Below are 19,495 nucleotides of genomic sequence, written 5' to 3' on the forward strand. Positions count from 1 at the left end.
GGTGAAGGTGGGGCCAGGACATGGCACAGACTGTTCTCCTCAAGGGACTGGGGAGTCTGTGCTGAGCCAGAAGGGCTGCAGGACACGGCAGAGCCCTGATGGGAGCTTCTCTCCAGGAGACACTGCCTTTAGTCTAGGTGGGCATCTCCTGCTCTTCCCTCCCTTCCCAGCTCATCCTTATATGGCCATTCAACCAATCTGCCTTTGAAAAAAAAATCAGCCTAAAAGCTGGTTTAACTAAGTCAAGGCTACGTAGCAGAGACGCTACGATCTGTTTGCAGTTTGGGCTTAAATCAGTCCTATGTCATGCTTTCTGGCAGCCTTCAAACACATCTAATATTTCCTCAAAAGATTACTTAGAAATTTGCCATTTGTGGGAGCACCTTCAATGGCCTGCACTTCAAAATTGTTACTTCAAGAATTTGGGAAAATATCAAAGCATTGCTACAATGTGATGGGTTGGTTTTCTTAGTTTTATATCCTTACAAAATCTGTGATGGGATAGAGTAGAATTAGAACATGGTGAGGTAGATTTTCACTCAGTAGCTCTTAAATCTGTCTTTTTTGAATAAATAAGGGAAAGATAACATAAACAAAAGTGTGAGAAGCAGTACCATATTAATTTTATTTTTTTTTCTAATTCCTTTCCTGCTTTTCTCTACTCCTTTTCAGTCATCTTCTTCCTTTTTATTATTTTAATAGGGCCTAATTATGGGGGGGATTTTAGCACATATGAAGTAATTTTTAAAATCTGAATGTAGTTAAATGCATGTACATCTGAATAATCAGTGTATTCCAAGGCAACATAATATGCACTGTGTTTTGCTACAGTTGGTTTTAGAAAAATAATTTTCATAATTAAAATTGTTTTGGTTTAGTGGTACGGGTAATTATTGTGGGTAAGCATTTATTTCTAATTTTTTTTTCTTTTTCCTGTGGAAAATTTAATAGAAAAGGAGTATCGCATTTTGAGAGCTTCTTGGCATTTTAAGAAGTCATAAGCAAGATAAACTATAATTATTTTTTAAGACATAGGTACTCTTTGCTCTTTAGTGGCATGACATTTCTACTAATCTTGTAATAATCAAATTGAAACAATAAATATTCTAGCTGCCTCTTAGAAAAGTCTTCTTAGAAGTTTCTGTTCTTTCCACAGTGGAACCAGAATTTTATCTAATGGAATTGCACTGCTAAAACTAACAGAAGTCAAAGACTTTGACAAAATATTTTCAGCTTCATCAAGAAAACTGCAGTACAGAAGTACACTTAGAACATTGAAAATTACCTTCTGGTCTTTTATTTTCATATGCTGAAATTCTTGTCTTTCAAATAACAGTAAAACAGTTAATGGGTGGAAATGTTAAACAGTTACTGGTACAGAAGTGCTTCTCAACTTTTGATGTCATAGTGAACATGTTCTTTCTTATGTTACTTTGTTTTTTGGATCCCAGATGTTTAATATTTTATGATGCCAAATTATACCATTTCTAAAGAGCTAAAAATATAAGGCAGATTGCTGAAGCTAAGCCATTACTTGCTGTGTTCTTAATGTTTTATAGGTGTGTGGTACATGTGAACTACTTTAAACTACTCACCAGTTTATCACAGAATATCTTATGCCCTTTTTCTCTCAACCTCCAGCAGTTGGACATTCCCTGCAGGTACTGTGGCCCTTGGAGAGCTCTCACTGGAGCAGATTTGTTTGAACAGGAGGAAGAATAGGGAGGGACCTCAATCCCCAACCCCCTTCTGCTGCTGAAGGGGCAGGAAAAGGAGCTGAGCCCAGGAAAAGATGGGGAAGAACTATTGGGTTTTATTTTTGTTTCTGTTTCTCACTATCCAAATTTTAAATAGCAATACATTTAAATTCATCTTGGCCAACTTTGTTCTGTCCTAGATGGTATCCAGTAAGTGATCTTCCTGTCCTTTACCTTGACACATGAACTCCTCCATCCTATTTTCTCCTTTGTCCACCAGAGGAGAGGGGAAGTGGGGTGAGCATGTGGGTGAGTGTTTGGATGTTGGCCAAGGGGTATCCACCACACGTTTACATTTAGAATATACAGTATCTGTTTTATCCAGATTAAATTATTTAGTATAAATTTTATAATATTATTAAAGTATAAATTATTTTCTTACTTTGCATTTCTATTGCATATTCTAAAATTATTAAATCCAATCTCTTTTTATAGACTGTCTCTTCATTGCTACAAGTGATAGAGTATGTTTACCTTATCAAATGGAAAGGTGAATGTCCTGCTGCATTGTCCTTTGTGTTAATACACAATTCCTCTGGAAAAGTCTTAAAACAGAAAGTCTGTGAGCTTGTCCTCAGATTCTCCATGGGAACAGAGGTAAGATTCCTGATTATTTCAGTCCTCCTAAATCTGTTATTTCTTTGTGGAGCAGCACTAAACTACTAAAGAATTTACAAAAAATACCATGAATACCATGGTTGTATGACTGAGATGAATCTACAGTTTCAAAGATGGTAGTAAGAAGTGTTTAATTTTGCTGTTTGATTATGAGCTACACATTGCATCTGTTAAATAGTATTTTGGCACAAAAAATCTGAAAAAAAAATCTGACTTACTATACTTTTGCATCTTCCTTTCAAATACATGCAGAGAACCCTTCAGAGACCAGAAAAGCCCTTTCACATTGTTAACTTGCCCTTTCCTCCAGGTGACATTCTTGGGTGTTACTGGTTCAGGGTGCGAGGGATACATGTGATTATCTTTTTCTCCCTGCAAACTGTGGATCATCTCCAAGACTTAGATAAATTTCTGTATTGTTTCATTGAAGGAAGCCAAAATTTGAAACTGGCACTTATGGAAATCACAAAAAACTATCCAAAGCTACAGTATGTTCACAGTTCCAGTATTTATACTTTACCTATCTGCAGTCTGGGAGGATAGAATCCTTCAGCTGAAGCCATTTGAAATGTATGGATCTAGATTAAGATAGTTTCCTCAAGCATTCTTTACAGAGGTAGTTGCTGGAAGAAGGCACTTTGTCTCAAAGTCTATCTGCATTAATGCTTCACAGAGCCTAGACAATCACTTTCAGCCATGCATCAAATTTTTGATTTATCATAATAGCCTCCAATCGTATGAACCCATAATTGATCATAATATTTCATTAACTGTAGATGATTCAATTATGTGATAACCTTTTGTAAAGCCTAGGGGAAGTTAAGCTGTCTTTATGTTTTACATATATTTCATTATTTAAACATAGATCTGAATAATTTCTGTTCTATCTGATTAAATGATTACTTCTAATAGTGTACTTATTTAGTTTAATTTACCATTTCTATCATGCTGTATTTCTGTTAGGAAGAAAAGCCTGAAAATCTAATAAAGAAATTTTAAATTTTTTTTGGCTTTGATAAAAAATTTTGCAATTTATTCTAAAATGAAATAACAGGATTCTTTTAACAATAGCAAAATGAAAGAAATCCTCAAGAATTGGAAGCCTGAAGGTGGCTTTTATCTTTCTGTGTCACAAAGGAAAACAATTACAAATTAGCTGCTCTTCTGACAAAATATCTTTGCTTCTTGTGCATCTTCTCAGGGCTGCCAACATGAGCTACTATAGTGGATTCTTCTCTCTTACAGAATGCACCAAGAGAAGTCTTTTTCTGGTTTTCATCATCTCTTTTACAGCAATATATTTGATTTCCTATTTTTATACTTTCCATCACATCGCTGCTCTACCTAAAAGTGATGATCTTCACAAGAGAAAGTGAGAAGAGTTTACTTAAAAAATAGACAAAAATTTCAAACAAATCTCAGGGAAAGAAAATGGAAAACTACCACCTGAAAATGAGAAATCTGGGAATAAAGCTACACCCACTCTGACACAGCCATTTACATTCATTATTAACAAAGAAGAGAAGTGTAAAGATAAAATACCTGCCTTGGTATTGCTGTTATCAACAACAACAATGAATTTCAGCGCAGAAATGCCATCTGAAAGAGCTGGGGGAACAAAGCTGCAGTTCCTGGCATTGATGTTTGGCCTGCCATCGAGACCAAGGGTGCACATGAGGATGTGCTGCTGAAAGTGAGCAGTATCATGACATTATCCAACAGGACTTCCTGGACACTTAAAACAACTTAAAACTCTGATGAGCATGAGGTGGGTGGCCTCTTACTGCAGTGGCAGAAGATTTGCTATGAAGGCAGTGACGTTTTTGTCAACATGATGCACCTGATTGAGAAGCTCCCCAGGCCTCTCCCACCTCCCACGCAGAATTATTTCACAGGCCATTTAATGAAAGGGCACAGACGCATTTGGAATAAAGCCAGTAAATGATACATATCAGAAGCAGAATTCCCAGGTAACAGATACCTTTCTGTTCAGGAAATGGCTACATCTTTTCTGGAGACCTGGCTGCAAAAATTGTCAATGCTTCTTTAATTATTAAATACATACATTTGGAAGATGTTTATATAGGGTTTTGTCTTAATGCGAAGGGAGTAGAAATAGTACCACCTCCTTATTCACTGTTTAACCTACACAAGGTCCCATTTTCTCCTTGTGTGTACAACAAAATAATTACATCTCATCACATTCAGACATGTGAGCACATGGGAAACATTGCAAAAGAAGAAACATGTTAGAAGAGAAAGGTCCATCCTGGAGCACCCTAGGAACTTTCTTTGACAATGGGCAAGGCAGCAGATATTTTCTTAGCAGGAACAGAACATCTATGTAATGATAACTTTCAAGGTCCATGGTATCAGGTATCTAGGTTTTGTATTAGTTGAATTCAAAGGATTTTTCCTCCATAAAGAAGCCTTTCTCTGTTGACTGAATGCTGATTGGTACCTTATTTAGTTTTGGATGAAGTATCAATTAATTTTTAAAGCATTTTAAAATATAACAAGAAACCATATTGTTGGAAACCAAAAAATAGAAACTTCTACAGATGCTGAAGGATTTGATCTGCAGCCTTGGAAAGAGCTTAAGTTAATGTAATGATGAAGGTACACAGACATTGGGTAGAGAAATTATAAACTTATATCCCTATAGTTACAAGTAAGAATATGTCTTATGTAGGTAAGAAATTTTATTAAGTAAAATAGTTTGAGGTTTAAGCTGTAATAGTTATAGAGTAGGTTAGAGATTCACAAACTATAACAGAGGTGTGCATGAGTACGTGATCTCTCAGCTTATTGGCTAAGAGAGAGATGCCATGCAGCAAAATTAAGCAAAGGTGATAGGTTAATAAGTGAAAACAAGTTTTGTGTCAACTGCCTATTGGGCTAAAATGTTGAACATTGCTGTGCAAAGAAGAAACTTGTGTCTTCCTTGAGCTATGGCTGACTTGTTGCTCCTCTAAACCTCATGCCTTTGAGACTAGTATCTTATCTGGCTACTTGAGCAATAAATCATCTCAAAGCAAGGTGGTCCCATCCCTCATTTTTCATCTCGACACCATATCAACTCTACTGAAGAAAAAGCAAGGATGATGCAATGAAACTTGTTCTTTCACTAACAACTAATAAGTTAAAACTAATGTGTTAATTTTATACTGCTCAGATGTAATTTCCTATGTACAATTAAATATACTTGTGTGACATTCCAGTGTGACTGAAGAAGAAAGCATATTTGCTATCCTTTGTTGGGGAATTAGTGCCAGAAATGTGAGCAGGAACTGTTTTTTCAGAAAATCTAACATTAGCATTTCCCGGATCTCAGTTAGTGCCCACAGTGGCTACTATTGTCTGTGGTCATATAAAGAAAGAACACCTCACACATGATACCACTTACTTGTTATCATGGAGATGTAATAAAAACAGGAAAAATTAAATGCTGATTGACTGTCCTGTTAGTGACATATTAAATTACATTTTAGGGCATTCAGCTGTGTACAAAATATCTTCACAGTTAAGTAAAAAATAAGATGATACTTACTAACCTCAGAAGATAAAAGTTTCAGTCCAAATCCCTATCAGATGCACATGGGAATCAAAATGTCAGTCACATGAACACCAAACACTTCAGCTGGATGTGAAGTGAGAAAGTGTGTATACATCATAGGCATCCCTGATGACATTTTAAAAACATATATTATGGTATTTAAAAAAGAAACCCCTGAATCCTGCAGTGCAATCTTTTTGTGCTCTGTGCAGCCCAGGACTGACAGATAGAGGGAACCTGTGGTATAGCCATTGAACACAATACATTTCTTGGTTATGGGAATTTGGTCTTAAACCTTTTGATTAAGGAACATTACTATTCATCTAATACCTACACAGGACACTTTTTCTATCTCAATTGGGTACCTGTTCACCTGGACTTTTGTGATAGATTGGCATTTAAGAAAACAAAGAGAAACACCTAAAGAAGTTAAAACTGCTGGAGGCTGATGGGAGTTTGTCTCCTAGGCAACAGCTGGCCATTTCTAAGAATTGACAGCAGTTTTGACCATTGAAAAGTGAGATCAACCTGTGAACACCACCTTAAGACCTAAGCATGGGCATTTCTTTGTCTCTTCGTTTCCTGGCTGTGAAAGCTAACTGAGCTTTATTTAGCTGGCTTCCCATCCCCTCCCCAGGCCATGTGGCCCGGGCAGGGGCTGGGCTGGGCCTGCCGCGGCTCCCGGCTGGGAGATGGGGCCTGCGGGGCTTCACCTGGGCTCTGGCCTGGCCAGGCCGGTCCCTAGCTCGGCTGCAGTTTTTGCTGTGACTGAATTCACCAGAGACTGCCAAGTAAAGAAAGAAAAAAGCTCTTGACCTGCGGCACGCTGAGACAGTGACCACACTCTCCAGAACAGCCATGAAGAATCTTCCATCACAGACAGCTCCAGCCACTGCTCTGGAAGAGATCACAGAACCATCTACAAAGCCTGGGCAAGATTTTAACCTTTTCATTACCCAGATGAGACTTGCAGATTAATCTTTTTTTTTTTTCCAGAGAGAAAAAAAGAGAGAGAGAGCAATTAACATGTAAGGAGACACCAGAAACTATCAAAAACAATGAAGAAAGGAATTAAGTTTTAACTGGGGAAGAGAAAATAAGGAGCTGCTTTAATAAGCTGAAAATTTTTCTGTTAAAGCTATGGAGATGGACAGTAGTGTTCTGAAAAAAATTCCTTTAATTCATGACAGAGTATATGGGGAGGAATGGAGTGTTTCAAAGTGTGGATTTTGAACAAATGGTGAAGTGGTTGTGATTCTGTAAAATGTTGGAAAGGGGGGGTGGGGAAGAAGTAATAGTTGAAGATTTGTGGCCTTTAAAAGGCAAAGAGAAAACTTCTGTTTCTAGACAGGCTCACAAAAACAGATGAAGAGAACTTTTGCCTTTGAATAACTCATCCTTAAAAATGACATCCCTAGACTCATTTGACCCATAACACACCTCAGAATGATGTGAAATGGGAGGAGAGAACTCATGACAGGATTTCCGGGCAGCTGGCATCAGAAAAATAGAAAGCTATAACAGAAATTTCTTGTGAAAAACTCCATAGATTAACAGAAGAAGACTTCTTTTTCTCTACAAAGGCTGATGAAAAGACTATAGCAAGAATTGAGACTGTTTTAATCACCAAAGTTTTTTGTCTCTATGTTGTCATATGAACAAGAGAATAGCTGGGTAGTGGGAGAGAAAAGGGTTGTTCTGGAAGTTTTATTCTGGTTTCTTATTCTTGTAGTTTTTGTTAATAAACTTCCTTTATTCCTTTTAAGTTTTAAGCCTGTTTTTCTCTTGTTCTAATCCATATCTCACAGCAAGATATAAGTAAGTTTTCTAGTGATTTTTTTCAGTTGCTGCTTTAAAACCACAACAACTTTCAAGACCTTTTTGCATTTACCTCAGGAAAGATACAGCTACCAAGGACAACACTCCCTCAGGACTTCCCTGGGTCCCAATATTTTCTAAAACTTTAAAAGTTTACAGGATAATGTGTTTAAAAAATGAGTATTTTTGGACATAACATGTTGATTACTTGACAGTAGCTATGACATGTTGTATAGCTGACACCTTATCTTACACTAACCAACATAGCGACCTTGTGATAAATGTAACCTTGGATAAAAATTCGTGAAAGAATAAATAAGTATATAACTAGATTTGTAACAATGTAAAAAGTATATAAAATATAGTGTGGCCGAAGAATTTCCCCAAACCCAGCAGTAACTACCTATTCAGGCGGTAACGACCCTAGGCGACGTTCATCAGCCTGAAAGAAAAAGCAGGACATGAATGATTAAGCTAAACAAAGAAAAGAGCCAGGCCGAGATGGCTATCGACTCCACACCGCACCTGGGCACCCCTCCCTGCAAACCCCAACTGAAGATGCAAACAGGCCGGACAATAAGTGGAAGCCCAGCCGAGATATCTGTCGACTCCACACCGGACTTAGATACTTCACTCTGAGAGCCCAAACCGAAAATGAAATCAAAAAACACTCAGAACTTCTTTACATATGAAGAGACTCTGCCCGGACGTCTATTTGACTCTATTCTCCAATGCCAGGAAATCAATTCATCCAACAATCAAAGACCCTTGGTGAATGGTGCCTACCTGGAATTTAGCCTCAAGACACAAAATCCCTATAAAAACCCCAGACAGTCTACCCTCCTTCGTGGATTTGGGAACACCTATACCTTTGGGTATAGACCCCTGTCCACCCAGCGCTGCGCTGTTTATTTTATTGTGGTTTTTCCTCATTGTTTATTTTTTTATAGAAATTGTTTTATAATAAATTGTTCTTTTATTTAACCCAAATTTGCCTTTGCATTTATAACAACCTGAACTCTGAAATCTGTTCCCTTTGCATGGATGGAGAACACCATATCATGCATGGTTGTACAGTAACAACACTTGAAGGTGAGCAAAAGTAAACAAACTCAACCCTCACATATTCTCCTGTTACCTGGATAGAAATAAAGTTCTCCAAGTTATTCAGTAATTCCTAAAGATAAGGGCCCAGCAGAAAAGGACCTGGGGGTGCTGGCTGACAGCAGCTGACCAAGAGCCAGAGTGTGCCCAGGTGGCCAAGAACATCAAGGGCATCCTGGCTTTTACCAGGAATAGTGTGGCCAGCTGGACCAGGGAACAGATTGTCCCTCTGTACCCAGCACTGGTGAGGCTATATCTCAAATCCCATGTCCAGTTCTGAGCCCCCCCAGTCTAAGGAAGACTTTAAGATGCTGCAGTGAGTCCAGAGGACAATCAAGTTGGTGAAGGACCTGAAGCACAGGTCTGATGACGAGCCTGAAGGAAAGAAGGCTTTGGGGAGACCTTATCACGCTCTACAACTGCCTGAAAGGAGGTTATAGAAAGGTGGTTGGTTTCTTCTCCCAGGCAACTGGAGACAGGATGAGAGGAAATGGCCTCAAGCTGCACCAGGGGAGGTTCAGGTTGGCCATCGTGAAGAATTTCTTCATAGAAAGAGCTGTCAAGCATTTGAACAGGCTTCCTAGGGAAGTCGTGGAATCACCATTGCTGGAGGTGTTCCAAGAAATGACAGGATGTGGCATGTGGCACTCAGTGCTGTGGTTTTGTTGGCATGGAGGTGCTTCGTGAAAGGTTGCACAAAATGATCTTGGAGGCATTTTCCATCCCTAATGATTCCATGACTGTATAAAATAGGGTAACAGGCTTCACCACAGCCTGAAGCTGAGTGCATAAGCAGCACGATTGGTTGCATTAACAGAGACTTGCCGGCTGTACAAATAAAAGAGTATAAAGATACTAATTCCTCTCTTTTGTTTGGAGTCTGCGAAGTCTGCCACACCACTGTACATTTATGGATGCAGTGAGAGTTTATAGCTCCTAGCAGGAATACCAAAGCTAAAAATATTAAAAGCTATAAACTTGACAGCAAAATGAACCAATTCACCAGGAAGCCCATACTGGTAACAGGATAAAAGGAATAGCAAGTGATCTAGAGAAATTTTCCTGTGATCAGTAATTGGTAGTGTGGGTATTAATGATTAGTCAAATCATTAATGTTGTACCTGTGTGCTGTAAAAGTACCAGAGCCCTGTGCAGAACCCCATTCAGGATGTTCCCCAATTTGTCTGAGATACCTCATGCACATGAAATAGTATTTACTCTTTCATTTCCATACTTTGCTTCCCAGTCTCTCTTCTGGTTGGCATGGGCCAGTTCCAAATCATAACAGTTTAAAGTCTACATTTCGTAGAAAATTCTGCTCACAGGAATGTTAAATGCTTGTTTTTAATTTAATGAGGTAAATATTTGCCTTTTTAAGCTTCTCAGGAGTTTATACTTCTGTGGAATTACTGATATTCTTTCATTGCCAGTGGAGGCAATAATTAAGTATGTAACAACGTTATCATTAATATTTTTAATTCACTTCAGAAAATGAAAAGAAGCAAAGTCTGGGTCATCTCTCATAACTTAATATGAATTATTAACTCTTTTCCTGTATCCCTGCAGTGCATGTTCTGTATCAAGCACAAGGAACAGTGGTTAAAATTTTGAAGTGTTGCTCTTTAGGCATTTATTCATTGTATATCTGTTTCAAAGTAGGTAGGGTTCTTCTGATAGAATATGCTACTGTATTTTATGAATATTGCTTTGTTTTATAAATTCTACATTTATAAATCTATAATAATATTATATATAGATACAATAATGTATATATAGTTCTGCCCTGAAGAAGAATTTTTATAACCTTTATGTACAAATTGATGTACCTGCATAGAGCTTCATGTTATTAATTTATTTCCAGATTTTAGTGGCCTGGATATCAAGCAGAATTCAATGCTGCAAAATCACATGTTAGTGTTCCAAAATTACAGAATGGTTGCTCTCAGCCCTAATTCTCTAGAAACTAGGTATCTGCATGTTACCTCTGCTGCGTTTGATGTCATTTCAGTTTTCCTCCACAGCTGAAGCCTAAAATTTATTTTTTCTTTAGCTTGATTTGGTGCATCGGTAAATAAAGGTGCATAATATTCAGTAATATGTATTTGTATACTTGGAAGTTGTTACAGTGTATTTGTGGTATAAAGTTGTTTGTGAGATAGAAAACATCTGTGCTGGGAAATAACTGCTCTTTTAATTTCTAAGACAAAATGTCACAACTTCACTAATTCATTCCACTGCAGGTTTTAAAAGCTCAAGAACTTCATGCTTTTTACTTTGTGTATGAATTCACATACATACATGGAATTGGAGTGAAACAATTAAGGAAACATACTGCATGCCATTGAAAGAGTTCTTATGATGTTTTTATTGCAGATTAGGTAATACATTTTCATAGGTAGGTCTGGCTTTGCTGGACATTCCCTTGAGAATTAAGCAATTGTTATCAGCGAGCACTTCCCTTTCTGAGTCTGTGACTCTGGGTACCAAACTGCTTGGGCTGTGCTAAGGGAGTGCTGGGGAAAAAGGGGATCTTTGGGTTGTTGATAGAAGTGAGCCAAGAGGAAAAATACATACAGTTAAGAACAGACAGAAATAATCTTTTTTTCACAGCTCCACATTTTTCTACTGAATGAACTGCTGCCTGCTCAAACTTCTCTGTTCAACAGTCATTTGATCCTGCTCATTCTAGAACTTCATCATCCCTTCTCCAGCACTGAGTCTTGAGATTCCTGTTCCTCAGTGTGGTTGCCAGTCCAGTTAGGCTTGTGCTACATTTCTGATAATCATGATGAGAAAAGAAAGTGTGTGAACATAAGACTGCCTGTCGGATGGCCATTAACGAATCACCTCCCTGGCCACTGAGCGATTGTGCATACTGTCTCATTCAGAGTTAATACAGTGGTGCTTAGGCTGGTCTTGGAAGATCAAAATCCCACTAGAAGGCAGTCTGTCTGTGAAGATATTCCAGAGGAAGCAAACCTGTTCTGCTTTCAACATGAAAGGCAGTATTATTCTGAATAACTGAACTTCATGGTAAATTATTCATGAATTATTAGAATTTCTGCTTCATCAGAAGCTGTTGTTAGTTTTCACTACCTTGCTTGTCTTCCAGCAGATTCTGAAGGGAACTAAGTGTTTTGTTCACAAAGATTGCCTTGCTTTCATTTTGACTCCAAGTGCCTCCAGCTGTCTTTGTGTTTGCTTTAGCAAATCTTCTGGGTCTAATGAGCAATGCATTGAATTAAGAAATTAGAAATTCATTAAGCCTGGAGAAATACCAGGTCACATTAGATGCCACTATTTCAATCTGGCTAAGCAGGAGTTCTGCTGAGTTAAGTGGGAAAATGGACACACCTGACTGCTTGTTTCTGCTGCTTTATGGGCTGTTAAATGTGAGGACTCAAGTCCTCACTATGGGTCCTTTTATCAGCGGTGTGTGCTATACACACACAGGGAATTCCTGTGAATTGTGACTCATGCCAAAAGCAGAGTATCCAGCTTGCCTGCTGAAGGATAGCCATGGCTCTGGAGGCCTCTCTGCTGTCTTGAGACTCCATTAGAGAAGCCTTCAGTATGAAACAACAGATCCTCCTAATATTTTGGAATGAACATTTTTAGGAAACTTGTATTTTTTAAAAAAAATATTCAACTGGAATAGAGTCTTCTCCCTGAAGGTATTAAAAATAGAAAAGTTATTCACACTGCACATGCAAACTCTTCTGTGACTGGTCTTAAGACAAGATCCTGTACCATATACTGTTTCTTGAAAAAATGTAGACTTAAGCTGTACAGTTATTTCAATTGTTTCTTTGTTTCCCATAGTGCCCATTTGGAATACTTTACCTGCGAATAAACTCATAAATGATTAAAGGATGGAAAAGCACTGAGCAATAATGGACTGTTAGCAGAACCACTGAGTTATTAAACCTTGGAATTGTTAAGAGGAGGAAGGGAGGAAGGAAGGAAGGGGCGGAAGGGGCGGAAGGAAGGGGCGGAAGGGGCGGAAGGGGCGGAAGGGGCGGAAGGAAGGGGCGGAAGGGGCGGAAGGGGCGGAAGGAAGGAAGGAAGGAAGGAAGGAAGGAACTAAAAGCAGACTTGCTGTCATCCCTAATATGAACGTGACTTGATTTCAATATCCTTACAATGCTGATAAACACGCTCACATCCAGAGTTGCTTACTAAGCATCTTGGTTGTGGTTTCTGTTTCAGAAATAGAATGTACTTCTAGCAACTAATATAGAAGAGAATATAAACAGTTTTGACTGACCTTTTTTTTGTACAAGTAGGATATCAAGGGAGTTCAGAGAATAATCAATTTTTCTATATTAGACTACCTGCAAAATTACTTGCACTAGTTCTATGTGGATACTTGTAACAGAAGGGGGTTTAAAACCTTGAGTATGTTCTTCCCCATTTGTGACATTGACCTTGGAAGATTATGGATAGACATGCTTAATTCTGTAGAAAGCTTGACCAATTGTAGTTGCTTCTTACATAAGTAGATGCTTTCTTGTGTACATCATGCTGAAGCAGAGGTTTTAGGCCCATAATGCTTTTTCACACTATGTGGAATTACATTCAATTTGTGGAATGGGTTATAAATTTCTTTAATTTTCAATGAGATACATAATTTCATGTGAAAATGTGGTATCACTTTTGGGTAATCTGGATGAGGCATCAAATGCTTGGACAACTGTAGTTCCGGCATATTCATGAGGGCTTGTTGTAGGAATCATTCCTTAGAGGGATGCTCTGACTTTTTTGTTACAATCTATTCAGGTTTCTATTCAGGTGAATCTCACCAAGGTTCAAAGGGTTGAGTTTCACCTTAGCTACCACTGTATGCAGCTTTGAACATTAACTTCCCAGTTTTTTGCCAGTGGCAGGGGGCTGCCCGTGTGAGATGAGAGGGACTTTCCTGCAGCTGGGCTCTTCTTTCATTGATGTGTCACAATCTCAGTCTCTGCAGTGTGACCAGGTGGTGTCATCCAACCTGATCTGTGTAAACCCAAGGAACAAAAACCCAGGTCCTGGAGGCTAAAATAGGACTGAAGCAAATCTGTATTAATAAAAATGGGTGACTGGCTGAGACTGAAAATTATTTCAAAGATTGAATTCTTGACACACAAAGCCTTGTTGTCAGCTTTATGTATTAACATACTCGCTACCACCAGTCAGGCAATGTCTCTCTGTGGGCATCAGATAATCTGATGTCGGTCAGAAGCTCAGTCACTGACATGCTGCCACCTGCATAAATATGCTTAGGAGCATCTAAGCAAAATATGGTGGAATCTGACATTTGTTCATATGGGTTAAACAGCAACAGGTCATCCTTCTGTTAGGCAGACGGAGTTCAACCACCATAGTGAACAGGCCACAAACCTGACAATCCCTGAAATCAGAGTTTCTAGGCACCACATTTCTGCATTTGGTCACTTACCCACTGTTATTTTGTTTCCAAAATCTGAATAAAATGTACCACTCAATTTGCAAAATGGTTACTGGAAACGTGTATAAAATTGTCTCCAAATTTTGTGGTGAGTTACATATCAAAGTTGTGTCTCCTCCCTCGTGTCTTGTCCCACTGTATTGCAGAAGCTGCCCTTTCGGCTAGGTCCAGCATTTGGAACATAGGTCAACGGATCAGGTCGGATCAAGTATCTACAAAAATAAATAATAGTTGTTACTAAAACAATGTGGAGAAATCCAGAGTAAGTGCATACAGCTGTAACATTGAGAAGACCTGAGCAAGACTTAGACTTACTTTGAAGGTGTTTGGTTTAGTTCTTGTGGTAGCATTGGTTAGATTTTTTTCAATTTAAAATACAGAGTAAGAGGAGGATGCCAGCTTTATAACATTACAAATATATGTATTATATATTTATATGTGTATTTTAAGTATATACATATATAGTATAATTTGATGTCTCTTTAAATAGAAGTCTCCATATTTTATATTTTGCAGGTCTTGTGACTTTTTTTACGTGTGTGCTTTAACTTACACTATATCATTCAACTCTAATCTTGTATCTGGAGAAGGGTTGATCAGGATGTAAGAAAGGGTGTTCTGATGATCATTCATTTCATCTAGAGGACAGGGGGAAAAAAGTACCAGATAAATTACATTTACAAATGAATTGTGAGAAGCATTACTTCTGACATATTAATTTGATGAAAGTTCATAGAGCTGTAAAAAAGTGTCTGGTGTCAGAGTGATTTCAAGTAAGTTTAGCAATTTCTTTTTTCAACTGTAGTCATATTGAAACTACCTGACATTATATCTTTTGAGTTATCAGCTCTAAAAACATCCTGTTTTCTAATGTTTTTAAAATCTTCTGCATTTTTTCAGTCATAGCAATTTGAATTTAACCCAATTTCAGCATGATCTACCAATCTGTCCAGCTTAGGTAAGTTTGTGGTGAGCAGGGGCTCCTGTGCTTGGATGACATCAAGTTCAAATGATGACCAAGGTTAAATGCAGGTGTATGGCATTCTCATCTATTTCTAGATTTGGTCAACATAAACCTTTTTTTCCCTTTTTCTATTTATCTAGGAAGCACTTCCCTTTTATCACCTGTGCCAAGGGCTTGAAATGTGAAGGCTGTATAAATGGAAATTGGTATGCCTCTTGCATTTTTAACTGCTCTCCTAATGATGGGTTGAAATAAAGGCTGACAATTTTTATTTTTAAGGTTTAAACTACACTTTCATAGCTGCCATTACAATATATTTTGTATAATTTTCTCTTTGCACACTCCTTGGCCTGCTGCAGTGAGACTGGTTTTAATCTTATCAGACTAAAGAGGAGGGGCAAAAGGAGAGAAAGTATTTCTATGTTAAATCCTATTTAGCTTTTATGGAAAATTTATAACCCAGAGTCAGATAAATGTAACAGGTAAAGCATTTAACTATCAAGATTTTGCTGCTTTGTAGATGGTATCTAATAGTCTTAAATTTGAGTAATGAAATGAATATTTATTTTTGGCTTTTAACTAGGATTTGAAAAGAAAAGCAGGACTACAATGAAGTTTTCTCCTTACTACTGTAAATATGAATTAAATTTACAAAACAGAATTGATGAAATGTTGTTGTGGCCTGTGAAACCTCTGGAATATATTCAGCTCTGAATCTTTCTGCAGAGTTGTATAGAAACATCTAAGAAAGAATGCATAGAAATTATCCAGATGGGGTGTGGAATAAAGAGCCTGTATTTACATATCTAGAAATTCCTGGTGTTTCTAGGAAATTAGAATCCATAGTCCTGGGGTTTCCACCCAAAATGCTACAGGGCCAAGGCCAGAGAAAGGCCACCTAGCCAGCTGTGGTGCATGTGTTAAAAAGTGTTACAGAGCTCTTGTCCACAGCTTAAAAAACCCAAAAAAAATCCTACAAACTAAAAAGCAAGTTGACATCAGCCTTGCTGGAGAATGATTTGATGGATAAAAATGGCATCTAAAGACCTAGCAAAACATGCTTTCTAAAAATGACTTTCATATGATAATTTGGCATTATTTTTGAAAATTGTGGGGAAAAGGCAATATCCTTCACAGATAAACAACACCCCGCCTTGACATATGAGTGAACTTCACAACAGCCCTGTCTTCATCTTTATTTCATGAGGTTTGTGGAAATATGGTGCAGCTGTTCAATGACTGGGGAATGTTTATAAATTCAGCATACCCATATCATCTACTAAATATATATATGTGTCTGACTTGCTGCCTTATGAGCCTTCCATCTCAGCATAGGAATGGGTGATAATGGAATGAATGCATTAAAAACACTCCAAGTTACTCTTGGCAAATGAAAAAAAACAACAACCTAAACCAACAAAACAAAAAGCATTATTATAAACTTAGTAATTTGGTTTTGGCTCCATAATTTCTTACAAATAAGTTCACCTTGTACCATGCTAATGTTGCTACTGAAGTACTGTAATAGTGGTACCGTATCCTGCTGGAGAAAGGCCCAAGTGCTTCATTCTGTTCTTCACAAGTTCAGCAAGCTCCTGCCTTTCTGACCTCCTGTAGAGGTTCATTCTCTGCTGGTTGATCTTCTCAGCAGCTTTAGCAGAGTGCCTAGGAGCCCGCCTGCTCAGGCGCCGTGCCCACTGCATGCTCTTCCTCCGCAACAGTGGGTGGTCAGACTGGTCACTGGATGTTGAGTTCCGGTGATTACCACGGCAGCTGAAGTGGTCTTTGGTATCTTTGGTGTCCTCCCATTCCTCCATGCTGATGGAGATTTGAGACTTAAAAGAAAAATGACAAGTGAGATGAAGGGCTATATTAAATGGAAGCAAATGACGATGTTCTCTCCACAACAGTGCAGTTGAATATGGGGTTTGGCTGCAATGGAGCTGAGGGAATTCATCTCTCTTTTACTTAGCAAGTATTCCTGAACTGGGCACCGTTTACTAGACTTTGATTTTTCATATAAAAAGCTCATTTATAATATAAATACTTTATCAAGTGCAAAAGCATGTAAGTATTATCTTGTGCCAAATTGCACTGTGATCCTTAGAAGAGCAAATTTAGCATTCTGATATTGTCCTTCCTGAATCAAGGAATCAGTCTTGAATGACTTCTCCACTTTCTTCCCAGTCTGCATAGTTTCAGAAATCTAAGTTTTCTAACTGCTTTTTACATGTATGTTTGTGGATTCATTAAGTAATGGTTCAACTTTGGCTGCACTCTTTTCAGTACTCTCTTAAGACCACATATAAAACATGCCTGTTCACTGTGTCTCAAATTCCCAGGTCTTCTTGACCTTCCAGCACACATGAAATTAGGATGCAGTAACCTTCATTGTGATTCAAGGCACCTCTTGTGCAAGCAGTAATTGATTCCTATCTTATAGAATAATGGTGCTATTCATATAGTGACACCCCCCACCCCACCCCCACCCCAATAATTAAGAGCCAAAATCTGCTGCTCTGTTGCTGTGTTTTCCTTATGCCACTCAATTAAGACCAATGGTACGGGCACGTACAAGTAGTGAAATAACAGAGGTGGATGAACTACAGGTACATTTCTAACATACAAAAATTACTAGAGAATATAAGAGGAAATATTTCAAAAGATAACTTTTGTTAAGATAAATTGTTTCAATGTGTATTTTAGATTTAATGAACAGTTTTAATTTCTAGTTTCAAAACCACTTCCTTAACAGTCCTGAGTTCCTCTTGTGCTATATGAATGTCTTTTATTGATGTGGAAACAGTAAAGTCCTTGCTGGTGTCAGTACAAGCACATTACCAAGTTAATGGTTATAGATTTCAATGTGGGGAGTATTTAAAATAAATACATAAAGTATAAAACAAAGATGATATAAATGAACAGGCTGAGTTCGGGTGAATCCCCTCGAAAAGACTATGCTGGTAATTATCAGAGAATAAAGCAAATTTAACAGAGGAGCCACTGAACGTCCTTTTCCCACTAACATGAAAACTGAAAGCAAGATTCTGCTGACCTCATCAGTGCTGAATACAACCTTTCTGTAGGAGGCTCAGCACAGAATCTGTGAGGTTTCTGGAGTCCATAAAATAGTATTTGATATGAGTAAGCTGGATACAGTGTGAAAGACACTTATATTTTTTACTTTTGCACAAATTAGATTTTATCTGTGTAAAATAAAAAAACAGCAAACAAACCCCATAATTAAAAAGAACGCTAAAGATGTTTATGTTGTAGCACTTCAAGTAAAATCACATTTTTAATATTCTAGACTAGGATCTTGCAATAAACCTCAAGTAAAGACCAGATAATTTATTGAGACTCTTTAGCTTCATCTGCAATAGAACACGGATTTTTTTCTTTTTAACAACCTGATTTTCTGAAATTTTGTTACTGACTCTGCTGATGTTAGGGCAGAAGAGAGAGCCTGGATCCCTTTGAACAGACATGCAATTTGATTTTGTTGTGTGTTAGACTGTCATTTTGGGTTTGTGTTCATTTTACAGCAAGGACTAAGGTAGGCAGAGTGTACATTCCATAGGAAAAGGTGCTACTTATGGATAGGAAGGAGCTATTTGGTATGAACAAATCTGATACAAACTGAGTGTAGAGGATGGTCTTGTTTTGCCTTTCTTCCTGCCTGCATTTGCAGCCTTCCTTGTCAAACTCTTGACAAAACAAATAACCAGACTTGCTGACAGCAGTGGCGTAAAGGCAGAGACCAATCATCATCACTACAGAAGGGTTAGTCGCTTTTTGAGCCAGAGATTAAAGCAGAGAGGCCAAGTGAAAGAGTAAGTTTTTTGTTTCTGTGAATCTGTAAATCCTTAGCTTGAAGTTTTGAAACACTGGGATAGGCGAGCTGAAAGCATAAAGGAAGGTGATAAAGCTAAATATTTACTTCAGCAATGATGAAATTTTTATCGTGCCTATTGAGAAAGCTGTGCAAAATGGCCATTTGCTGTACACAAGAGGAGAAAATTCAGCTTTAAAGACAAAGCAAAATCAAAGCCCAAACTCTCAAAAGCAGCACAAAAGTGTGTCTGCCAATGGCAGCTGTTAAACACACAGAAGATAAAAGTCCAGTGCAAAGTACTTCTGTGTTCCCATTTTAACCAGCCTTGAACTTAATCTAAAAATACTTTTGTAACTATCATTACTTTGAGGTTTGATTGCTTTTATTGAATTTT

At 37.9% G+C, this 19,495-nt stretch overlaps 1 protein-coding gene across 7 annotated transcripts in view; it reads right to left on the reverse strand.

Moving 5' to 3' along the window:
* Positions 1 to 11,194: 11,194 nt before the first annotated feature.
* KCNT2 (potassium sodium-activated channel subfamily T member 2) overlaps positions 11,195 to 19,495 on the reverse strand; it is a 129,080-nt gene continuing 120,779 nt past the window's right edge. For 6 of the 7 annotated variants that reach the window (XM_088060345.1, XM_088060341.1, XM_014250608.2 and 3 more), the window contains 3 exons: positions 16,801 to 17,101; positions 14,856 to 14,940; positions 11,195 to 14,514 (listed from right to left, as the gene is read on the reverse strand). In XM_088060345.1, coding sequence (XP_087916471.1) covers positions 14,403 to 14,514; positions 14,856 to 14,940; positions 16,801 to 17,101 — 498 coding nt within the window. In that variant the 3' untranslated portion in view covers positions 11,195 to 14,402. The remainder of the gene's footprint in view (positions 14,515 to 14,855; positions 14,941 to 16,800; positions 17,102 to 19,495) is intronic. The other variant, XM_088060343.1, reaches the window with a different exon arrangement.

The sequence above is a fragment of the Pseudopodoces humilis genome, chromosome 10 (assembly GCF_049639895.1).
Source record: "Pseudopodoces humilis isolate 2021_Gansu_Grassland_sample_001 chromosome 10, ASM4963989v1, whole genome shotgun sequence".
Taxonomy (NCBI): domain Eukaryota; kingdom Metazoa; phylum Chordata; class Aves; order Passeriformes; family Paridae; genus Pseudopodoces; species Pseudopodoces humilis.